The following is a 12,303-nucleotide window of genomic DNA, read 5'->3' on the forward strand; positions in this document are numbered from 1 at the left end:
AAAAAAAATATATATATATATTTTTTTTTGGTTTGGTTTCTAGTTTTGGGGGGGCAGGTAACTAGGCTTATTTATTTACTCAGTTATTTTAAGAATGCTAAGCAGGCATTCTATTACTGAGCTCTATCCTCCCCTTCTATTCACTCTTCCATCCATTCTATTATGGCTTCCCCACCACCACTCCACCAAATCCATTACTACTAAGCTTACCAATGACTTCTAGGCTGATAAATCATCTTACTTGACACAACTGGTCACTTCCTCCTTAAAAACTTCTCTAGCTTCTTTGGTAACTTGCTATCACAGTTTTCCTCTTCCCAATACTGCTCTACTGCAACTCCTCCTTGCTCTGCTTTTCCAGATTCTCTATTATGCAACCCCTTAGTGTTATGAGTTTCTCAAACTTGACTCTGAGCATTTTCTTTACTCTTCACTCATCCACAGAATGATCTCACACACTTTAAATACCACATAAACAAAGTATGTGTACAGACACACACACACACACACAAAACAAGTCCCAAATTTTCCTACCCTGCCTAGATTTCTTTCTGAGCATTAAGTCTATACCTCCAACTTTCTAGTAGACGTCTCCACTTGACATCTCAGTTATCTCAAACTCAGCAAGTTGAAAACTGAACATTGTCTGTTTCGCCTCCATCTCAGTAAAAGGCACCTCTATCCACCAGTCATTCCAATAAGATACCCAAGTCATTTCTCACGCTTCTGTCATAGAAATCCTTCAATATCTTCCTATGGACCCCACTTCCAAAATTTATCTCAAATCCATTCTCTTCTCTCGATCACCATCTTAATCCAAGCCATCACCATCATCTTTCTCCATCACAACAGCCTACAGGTAGTGCTTCTTATTTCCACTCTTGCCTCTCTTCAATTGGTTTTCCACAGAATGGCCAGACTCATCGTAAAATGCAAATCAAATCATGACACTCCCTTTGAGAACTGCCTTTTTACTAAGGATAAAGCTCACATGACACACAAGGACCTCTATGACATGGCCTATCTATTCTTCACTCTACACTTCACCCTTGTTCTCTCTGTTCCAGCCGCGCTCTCAATTTATGAATACTTCCAGCCTATACATATGCCAGTTCCTCCAGCCTGGATTGTCCTTCGTTTCATTCTTCTCCTAATTACTATTCATCCTGCAAGTCATTTTCTCAGAGAAGCCCCTACTGAGATTCCAACTAAATTGGGTTTCCTGACATTCTTTCTCAAGTCCCCCTGGCTCTTGTTCTTGTCCTTAATGTAATTATATGTTGTCTATATTTGTGTGTATTTCTTTAACACAAGCCCCTCTCACTAGACAACAGATTCCACGAGATCTTAAAATATTCAAATTTAAAATGTCAAAAACTAAATTCCTGCTCTTTTCATCAGAACTAAGCCCTTTTCACAGACTTCCCCACCTCAGTTAATGGCACCTCCATCATTGTAGTTGTTTAGAACAAAAATCTCAGAATCATCTTTGACTTCTCTTTCTCTCATAATCCATATCCAATTCATCAGGAAATCCTGTGATCTCTATCTTAGAAATATAATCAGAATTAGACTACTTCCCATCTTAGTCCAAGCCACCATCATTTCTTGTCTGAATTACTAAAAAGCCTCCTATTTAGTCTCCCTACTTCTGCCTTTGCCTCCCTATATGTTATTTTCTGCAAGGCTACAGATTTAACAGAATGTCCTGTTAAATCAAAAATAGCACCCAATTATGTGCAATCAAATTGTAACAATTGCACCTAATAAAACTGAAAAATGAAAAAAAAAAGGCACTCAATTATTCTCTATACTCCTTATCCTATTTCATTTTTCTTCATAGCACTTGTCACTAGTAGACATATGTTTATCGTTTGCCTCCCCCAACTGAATATGAACACCATACTGTTATCTGATGTATCCAAGTCCCTAGAACAGGGTCTCAATATTTGTTAAATGACTGGATGAAAAAACAAATATTATTCTGGCAGGCAGAAATTGGAGGTTGGGGGAGAGGCTAGAGAAGCCAACGACATTCCAAATGAAAAAAACACAAGCAAATATCTTCCATGAAGGCAGAGAAGTACAGAGTATGTTGAAGACCAATCCAGTTAGAATATGAAGTATATTTGCAGCTGCAGTGGAGGCTAAGACTGAAAGCACAAGTTGGGATCATGAACTGAAAGACTATGAATGCTAGATCATGGAGTCTGTATCTAATTCAATAAGCAACTAGAGAAAGTACGCTCCATTTAAGATTTGTGGCAAGAAGTATCAGTTTTATTTTAGACAAAATTATAGAATATATATATATAACACACAACTAATTATTGAGGGAAAGGATAAAAGTTTCTTCATGATAATACACCATGCCTGGTAGATTCAGTAATATTAACTACCTTTCATTTTTTAGAATACAACATAAACATTTCACTCTTCTCTTAAGTCAATTATCGCATTTAGGCTGCCACATAAATCATTTCTTAAGGTCTTAATTCAACTGGATTTTAAAAAGCACATGAGACAAAAAGTCACTGTATTATAGGAAAAAGTCATTATCAACCATGGCTCATTTACTGAGTCTCTGTCCATTAAGCTGTTTTGTGAGCTCCTCTAAGACAAGGGAACCTGTTCTTATTTCTTTATCTCTCTAGTACTTAGTGCAAGGAAAGTATTCAATGTTTGCTTCTATTATACTGTGCTCGACTGTTCCTAGACGAAGATTACATCATATATCCTTCAACTATAAAATGGGTATACTTCATCTACTAGATATTGAAGGGGAAAATTAATATTAAAAAATAATTTTACTTTTCATAACAGATTTCTCCTAAAGAGCACAAAAGGAGGGTTTACCTTTAAACCATTTAATCAATGTCTATACTATAAGCAATTCTGTATGTTGGCAGATTTCACAACATAAAAGCTTGCCTTCTTCCAGCAAAGATCAGACTGGGTTAATGTTCTTTTAGTGCCATTGGGAAGATAAATCCAGATATAATCTGAGTTTCTCTGATAAAACCTAAATAAATTTTCTTTAAATCAATTCATTTAATTCAATACATGTTACATATTAGATTGGGCTTCATTTTTCATTCTTCCAAGCATTCTGCAAACATGAAGAATATTAAAACATTATACATAAACTCTCATCAATAATTCATGAAGTTTATGAATAAGACTAGGAATAGGACATATAAAAAATAGCAACAGCAGTCATTTCAAGGACGGGATATAAGTAATTTTTATTTTATTGTGCTTTTCTGTGTTTTCTAAGTTGTCTATAGTAAACAAGTGTTGCTTTTATAATTGGGAAAAAATTTTTAAAGCATAATACATACAAATGAATATACTGAGAAGCAGAAAGAAAATGACATTACTTTTCAAATTTAGGACCAATATTTAAAAAATAGACTAAGGTTAGATACTACTTACGCTAAGTCATTTTTTAAAGTATATTTGCAATCAAAGGTCCTGCCGATAATTACAAAGTGTAAGTAAAGTCTATGTTATTAATGGCTAGCAACAGTTTTTACTTGATTTAATGAAGAATCAACAAGCCCTCAATATATTTAAGCCAAAATTTTAGATTCGTGTGTTAGCTAAAATATTCTGTAACCTAGAAGATCAAATAATATAAAACTTCACACTCTTCATAAGTTTATGTCTTTGCAAATTTTTCAGTTAAGTCTTCAGCATAGGAATATTCAAGGCCAAAATTTCACTTAAGTCTAACCACCTTCTTTTTCTCTCAATTAGTCTCTGTAGTACCGTCCCACAGCTACCACTTCTTCATTCTATGACGCACAACAGCCTCATTTGGTTGTCTTTAGCTTTTAATGAACTTTTCACTCTAGCAATCTACCAGCTGATCCCCACCTCCTTACTAAAGCAGCTGGTTGGTTGTACATTTGGACGGCTCAGCTGGTAGAGCAGGAAACTACACAGGTAATAAAGCAACTGGTTGTTAGCTATGGAAAACATGCATAGAACTTACATATTTTTAAGTTCTTAATTACCTCTTCTTTCATCTAATTATTTGTTTTTGTATTCTCCAATGTTTGTTCAGATTCTCTTTTTTTTTCTCTCACACATACAGATAAATAGCTATGCTGCATGGTGGTAAAATTCAATACTTAAATTATTACAGATGATTGACATTTTTACAATTCTATCATAATGAAAACTTAGTCCTTTTCATAAAAATGAATTATTTCACATGTAAAGTTGGAAGTAATAATTTTATTACCAAAAAAAGAAAAAAAACTTGTTATACTTCTTGCTTAGACTCACACTGTATTTCAGCTTTAAGTAAAACAAACAAAAAAATCTATAGAACAAAATATATGCTCTGAGGTCAATACCTGGCATTGGTTTTAATATTGTTGCTTCTTCAAAATGTTTAAAATATAAAATACTCCCAGTTCATCTTTGGCATACATTAAGTTGTTACTTTCATAAATTGAGACTAATACAGTCTCGTGGTTTTATATTTTAAATAAAGGAAAACAACAGAAACCAAACAAGGCTAATTGATATTCCTTATACCATTTCTTGGTACTGAGCACTGAGAGATAGTCAAGTCTCCAAAAAGACAAAAGGATTAAAACTTCCAAGAGAATTCACTAACTGATGCCCTGAATTAAATTTAGATTTCTCTTAAATCATACTTGGACAGTTTATAATCATGACCTTAATGTTATTTTCCCTCAGAAAATCCCTTTCCATTTTCTGCAAGAACCTCTACAATGGTCAAATGCATCCTAACTGACTCTCCTCCTTGAGCAAAATCTTAACTCATGCCTTAATCACATTTCCTATCTTGGCTAACAAATTTCCCTTTTATGGACTCACTAATTCCCCATTCAGGAGACATTAGAAAACTGAGTCTCCACAGCACCAATGAAACAGGAAGTGGGAAAGTCTTGCTCACCATCCCTTCACTGGCTTCTAGACATCTCTGTAAGCATCCTTCCAAACCAACTGTGACTTTTAGTGACAGCCAAGTCCTCCACATTGCCTCTTTCCTATTATTCATACTGTTAAGCTTTTCATGTGTTCAATTCCCTTGTCTTAGACTCCTCCTGTCTTTCTCTCATTTTGTGTCCCTTTTTTTCAGAATTTTACATTCAAAATTATCACCTTGGTCTTTGCCAGGAGCAGCACTGTTAAGTTTTCAGGAACAGCTCAAACAAAACATAACAAGAATAGATTTCTCATTAACTTCACATTTTTACATTCATTTGTATCTCCTGAATTTTCCCCTTTGGAAACCTCAGATGAATGTCAAACCAGTTACATCCAAGGTAGCACTGTCTTGATGTGGAGTTAGTTTTTGTTCAATTAGTAGAACAAAGTTCTCAGCATCATTTCCTGTAGAAAATGTATTTCATTTGTCTGTGTTTAAAAGAAAAGAAAGAAGAAAGTTGAAGCCTGCTAGCCGTTCAAACAAAACACGAAGAACTTTCACTTTATACTGGCAAAACAGCTGAGAGTTTGCCCATCTGTACAATCCATTTGCACCTTCCCAAATTCCTCTGGGAAGCTATTGAATAGACAGCAATCCAAAAAATAAGGAAGTGTTGGGAGACCAAACAAGACTAAAAGTTAGGTTTTAAAAGTCTCATTCTCATCTTTTAAATAACTTGTCTCACTGTCACTACAGGTTGGAATTATTGCTGGGCCCCTTCTTCCAAAAGTATCAATCTATCTACTGTTTCCTGCATAATGAGTTTACAAATGATGTCAAAACTTACATTCCCATTCTTGGCTATTCCTAATCTACTTATTCCACCCACTTTTTCAAGATCAAGTTAAAGCTTACTTCCATCTTTCCCCATATCTCCTGGCCAAACTTAATGTGAACCACACTTGACTCCTTAAGTACATACCATCTTGTATGGTTTCTTTCCAATAAAATTTCTAAACCTAAAGATAGTAAATTTTTAATAATTTCTTATATCTCCCATAGTACCTAACTTTATCAGGCACTTAGTTCATGCCAATAAATGCTTTAAGTCACAAGAAATCAGATGGAAGTGACTTTAATGATCATCTAGCCCAAACCTTTCTTCTATACCTTGCTTATAAGAATTATTCTTGAAAATCAGAATGCCACCATTTACTTTTTTAGAACAATGGTTCCTAACCCTTGGGTTAGGAATCCCCAGGGGGGGAAAAAAACTCATATAGATTTTTAACATAATTCTTCATGAAGGATTTACAGGATCCCCTGAATCCTATTAATGAAGTCCACATTTAAGAATACACTATCATCCAGAATAAAAATAGGTGCCTGTGTGCCAAGCACTATTCCTAATGCTTCACTTAGGGTGGTATATGGCTAGATCACATTTGCCAGCACTCCTTGCGATTAAATTAAACAAGATGGTTATTAAGTTCCCCCCAGCAGAATATGAAAGGAAGTGACAGGTAGAACTTCTGGGCAGCGGCCCTTAAGAGAGATAATCCTCCTCCATACTCTTCATCTCCCATTGCTGCAACCAGGACTTCTTAGCCACCAGCTTTGCCAACTCAGAGGAGGACAATACTCTGGGGGATGACGGAAAAACAAGGTAGAAAGAGCCATGGTCCATAAATGACTCTAAGGAGGAAAGTCACCAACATCGAGAACACCCTCCCTGGATTGCTAGGTGAGAAAGGAAATAAACTTCCATCTTGTTTGAACCATTGTTTGGGGCAGATTATTTACTACAGAAGCTTAGACTTCCCTAATTAATACACTCAGATTACCAGTTAATCCCCTCAGCAATGCTATAAAATTGTTACGATTATTATCCTGGTATTAGAGCTCAAGAAACTGAGGTACTGAGAACTTAAGAAACGTGCCTGACACACAACTGGAAGCCAGATTCAAGCCAAGCAGCCTGGCTCCAGGGTCCATGCACATTAGAAACTCCGCCAAATATCTCAAAAGAAACAGTTATTCTTATGTGTTAAACCACTCTGTATCAGATTAACTTTTTATACCATTCCAACTCCAGCAGTTTAATGACAACTATCAACAGTGAGAGTCCCAATTCAAAATGGCACAACTTTAAATTCCAGCCAATAAAACTAAACTCGGCAAAGGAACTCCTCCTAAACCAAGATCAGAAATACCATCACATCATACCAAAGATTCTAGTGGAGGGTGGGGAGGCAGTATCATCAGTAAGAGTTAGGCTTATACAAGCAAAAGAAAAGTCCAAAAATTCAGTCTCTTCTCAACTTCTCTCATTTTGTCACTCAACACTTAATATTTACTTTTAGCCAATACAGAAATCTTGATTTCCAAAGAAATATTTGTGGAAATTATGATAGATATATATGAAAAGACTAGAGGTACCAAATAATGGAGAGGAAAAAAAGATAGATAAAACCACATGGAGTTCTGGAGGCAGGAGGCTAGGCAAAGTTGAACAAATGAAGAACCAAGGTTTGAGACTCAAGACCATCAGGATCTAAGTAAGTAGCTCCCAGTTCCACATATAATGACACTAAAATGCTCACAAAGAAGGAACCAATCTCATTTCAACTATTTGGTACCCTCTTATGTTCCAGACACTCAGAACAATATACAGATCTTACCCTCAAGGAACTTCCTGCCTATCTAGTAGGGGAGATGCACGTACAAATACGTACATATAAAATGACACACAACTAGCATTTACTTACTGTGTACTAGACACTGTTCTAAGCTTATTACACACCACATGTATTAACTAACTTAATCCCATGAAGTTGGCCTATTAAAATCTCATCTATGCAGATGAGGCACAGAAAGGTTTAAGTAATATGTCTTGGGACACACAATCAGTAAGTGGACAAATTGGATTAGAAACCAAGGCAGCAGATAAGAGACCTTATAACCTTGTTAAAAGGTTTGAACTTTACCCTATTTAATGGTGGTCCCCAAGTTGGGCTGGTGTATCAAAATATATACCACCTACCAGGCCCCACGGGGTGGGGGAATAGGGCACCCTCACTCTGGACGGTGACTGCCTTTGTAAGCCTCTTTTACTATTGGGAGGGTGCCCTATCCAGTAGATGTTGAGGTAAACAAAAATGGAGAACTGCTGCTATACAGGTGATGAGGAGTCTCTGGGCTCATGGGCAGATGACTCCAAAAACAATACTCGCAAGGAAGGAAAAGCAGCTATGAGCTACGAGTCCAGTCACACTCGTTGGGAAGGTCCTAGCCTATTTCTCTTATATTTCATGCCACCTAAACAGGTAGCACATTTACATTCATGTCCTTTAAGTGTAGGTAATAGTTTTCTGCTACAAACTCAGTTACCTCTTGGCAGAATAATTAACAGTATTTAATACACCACACTGGACAACCACAGCCTCTGCCCCTTCACTGCTTTCAAAATAATTATATTCACAAGGGTATTTTTCCCCATTTGCATTTCCCACACATAGTTTTTGGAAATCAAGAATACTCTTTACTTCGGGGGAGGGTATAGTTCAAGTGGTAGAGCACATGCTTAGCATGCACGAGGTCATGGGTTCAATCCCCAGTACCTCCTCCAAACAAACCTAACAACCTCCCCCTCATTAAACAAACAAAAAGGAATACTCTTTACCACAATTTACTTGCCCCCCTTATTCCCCTTTGAAACAGCCATCCTGATTTATATCACTATAAAGTTTTGCCTATGCTGAACCACAGGGCAGCAGAAAAGATTTCATCTCTTACTTCACAAAGAAGGAAAACAAGTCTCAGAGAGAGAAAAGAACTTGCCCAGGGTAAACGACCCAGTGAGTACAGAACTGTGACTTGAACCAGGTTCTCTGTCACCAAGCCGAGTGACAAAGGCTTACAACTAGCTGTAAACAGGATGCCTTTAGGTGGTTCACAAACATTTCTTAATAGTTACGCACATAAGAAATATAGTCACCATACCTCATCCACAGTTTCACGGCTATTATTGCTTAGAGTGATGTGTTTATTTTTTTTTAAATGGGTTGAATTTAGTAAATAATAGTAATACCAATCCAAGGGGGGGAAGGTATAGCTTAGTGGTAGAGTGCGTGCCTAGCATGCGTGAGGTCCTGGGCTCAATCCCCAGTACCACCACTAAAAAAATAAATAAATAAACCTAATCACCTCCCCCCACTCCTGAGAAACAAAAAAAATGAAACAATAAATAAAACTAGTAAAGTGAAATTAAAATTTAAAAAATATATTAAGATACCAATACAACACATGTATAGAAAACAGAGAAGGGGTATGCAAGTGACTCAAGTTTGGGGAACAATGAACCACACCCCACTCCTTCTAACTGAAGAGTTAAATTAATAGCAGAGCATTAAGCATTGATCTGTTCCTCTCTAATTCATGTACTTCATTTCTTTTTCTTGTCTTATTGTATTGGCTAGACCTCCAGTACAATGCTGAAGAGAAACCATTACTCTGGTACCCGTATCTGACACTAAATTTAATGATACTTCTAAAGTTTCACCATTAAGTAACATTTTTTAAGTTTTAGTAGATACACTATTTTTGAATTTATGAAAATTCCTTCCTATTCCTGGCTCCAGTGAAATTATTTGAACAACTGATCTCTAACCCACCCTTCTCCCTTCTTCATGCTGCCTTGCATGCCTCTTCCTTTCTCTTATTTCAGGTTCCTTCCTACATTCTCTGCATCTCAAAGTCCTCTATCTGTCACTCAAAGTAATTGAGATTGAAGATATCCTGGAGGTTCTATACCTGTCTGCTGTTTCAGTTTCCTGAACCAAAATGTTTCTAAAACTGAGGTACTGAGAACTTAAGAAACGTGCCTGACACACAGTTTCTTAAGCTACCTCAGTTTCTTGAGCTCTAATACCAGGATGATAATCGTAACAATTTTATAGCATTGCTGAGGGGATTAACTGGTGATCTGTGTGTATTAATTAGGGAAGTCTGATAATTTAAAGAAAATCCTAAAACATTGTTTCCATCACTTGCAGATCATTTATTTCTTCTTTTCATGTCTCAGACACACCCTTCAATGTCTTCTGTTCTTTGAAAACTCAGGAAAAAAAGAACAAAATTGTTATGGAATTCTGTTCTTTCCAATTCACCGCCTAGTTCTGAATAAGCCTGCTTAAGTAAATGACTAAGAAAGGAAATCTCAAGGATTTTAAGGAAGTTTTGAGGAAGCCAGTTGGATCCAGATGTTCATAACTTCTACTCTCTCCTTTGCTCACATGAAAATTTTTAAATAAAAAAGATAAGGGTTAGGGATAGTACTTGTCAGCAAACATGACAGTTCCAAGATATAAAAACTGAAGAGATCAGAAAGGAAAATCAACCCTTTTAAAGCCAAGCAAGTTAGGAATTCTTTTCCCTCGTCAGTTTTTCTTTCAAAACAAAGGGCACACACACTCTTCCCAGAGGCAGCAACACGAAGGGGAGCAGCCAAAATGTTGCATCATACAAAACACTCAGCGCTTGAGAAACAAAAAAACCAGATGGTGGTAAAGTATCTAAGACAGGAAAATCCAAGGTGGGAATCTCGGTCTTTTCTGGAGGCCCTGGAAGGTCTGCTCTTTTTATAAATACTTTTCTGATGGAACCGAACATTAAAGTTACAGTTTCCTAACAGCCGGGAGTGAAATGCTCTTTCCGAGACCGTTCAAAGAAGTTCAGTTCATCAACTGAAGACTGGCTCGAGGCTTCGCCTCCCGGGCCGGGGGTGGGCTCGGAGAGCAGAGGAGTGGGGTGCGGTGGGGTCGGGGTTCGAGCGCCCGGGCGGTGGTGGTGGGAGGCGGGTGACAGGACTCACCCCCGCCCTGGTCCTGGCGGCTCGTGGCCTCCGGGGCCTGGGCGGGGTGGGCAGCCGGTCCCACCCAGACGCGGGACGACCGTGTGGCGTCCGCGGAGCCCGCGCGGCTGGAGGCGGTGCCCTCGCCCCGCATTGCTGGCTTTCTGGGGTCTTGGTCCTACCCCGGCCCCCTCGACCGGCCTCGGTGGCGGGAAGGCGCGGGTGGGCCCAAGACAATGAGCTGGGGGCGCGGGAGCAGCGCTTCCCTCCCTCCCGGGTGCGGGCGCCGCGCGGGGGCGCTGCGGGGGTGCCGGGGCTGACGAGCGCCCAGGGACGCCGCCCCCTGCGGCCCGACGGGCTCCCGGGGCTCCGCGGGGCCCGACGGCGGCGAGCGCTCACCTTGACGAAAAGCTCGATGATGGGCTCTTTGTCCTCCTCCTTCAACCCGTTCAGCGGCATTGACAGCGCCATGGCCAGCTCGGCTGGGCTCCGCGGACGGCGGCAGCGGCAGCAGCTGCTCCTGCTCTGGGGTTGTTCTGGCTGCGGACTCCCGCCTCGCTGCGCCTCCCAGGACGGTCCCGGAGACTATCTCGCCTCAGCCTGACACCTCAGGTTCTCCTCCTCAGCACCGCCCCACGCCCCGCGCGCGACTCTGAGGCGGCGGCAGCCCGAGCCGCTTCAAGTCGAGGGGCGGGGCTCTAGGGGCGGGGCTTCGTATTGGGGCGGGACCAAGGCCTGGCGTCTCCGGACTCTCCAGAGGAAAGGGAGTGGCCGGGGCTCGAGGGCGTGGCCTCGGGCGGGAGAGGTGGAAGGACCGCTTCGGCGCCTGGAGGCAGCTAAGGTGGCTTGACCTAGGCTCGGGGCGTGGCCTTTGTGGGGACCCGACGAAGCCCTGGCTCCAGCAGGCGATGGGCGGGACCCCCCAGCCACGCCTCCCGTGGGGGCAGGAGGAAGGGAAACTCCCCCGGGGGCCAGCGCCTGACACCGCCTCCCGCCGAAGCGCCGGCGCGTCCTCCCAGCTGCCGCTGGCGCCAGGCCAGGTGACCTCAGCCTTCGGCCGGCCGGGGGAGGCAAGAAGGCGCCTCCTGCCTTCTCCCCAGCTGCAGCCCCGAGGACTCATCGCCCTTTCCCGCAGCGGTCGCCTCCCCAACTCCCTCTTGTTAGGCGGAGCTCTCTTTTCCCTTTTCGGAAAGTTTTCATCCCCTTAGAAACACCTTTTTTTTTCCTCTCGTCTGACTTCGTTTTTCCCTTTGACTCTTCCCGGCAGTTCTGTCTTGGGAGCCAGCGTATTAAATATTTGTGAAAGCCTAGTGTGCTCCAGGCAGCCAGTGATAAACAGCACGGACGGGATCCGTCTCCTCCAAGAGCCTGCAGTCTTGAACTGCAGCCCCAGTGCCTGAGGGCTACGAAGGATTCCCAAGCCGTTGTGCATGCGGTTCCCCTTTCCTAGAGTGATTTCTTTCCCCGTTCATCTGGTAAACTTGAGTGTGCGTCAGAACCACCTGGGTGCTACACCCATACCTGCTTTACCCAAATCCCGGAT

The 12,303-nt window shown here is 40.9% G+C and overlaps 1 protein-coding gene across 1 annotated transcript in view; it reads right to left on the reverse strand.

Annotated features, from left to right (window-relative positions):
- The window catches only part of CLIC4 (chloride intracellular channel 4), a 61,856-nt gene extending 50,416 nt beyond the window's left edge, over positions 1–11,440 (reverse strand). The window contains exon 1 of the mRNA XM_031683836.2: positions 11,160–11,440. Within this exon, the coding sequence (XP_031539696.1) occupies positions 11,160–11,231 (72 nt within the window). The 5' untranslated portion in view covers positions 11,232–11,440. The remainder of the gene's footprint in view (positions 1–11,159) is intronic.
- Positions 11,441–12,303: the final 863 nt, after the last annotated feature.

The sequence above is a fragment of the Vicugna pacos genome, chromosome 13, assembly GCF_048564905.1.
Source record: "Vicugna pacos chromosome 13, VicPac4, whole genome shotgun sequence".
NCBI lineage: Eukaryota > Metazoa > Chordata > Mammalia > Artiodactyla > Camelidae > Vicugna > Vicugna pacos.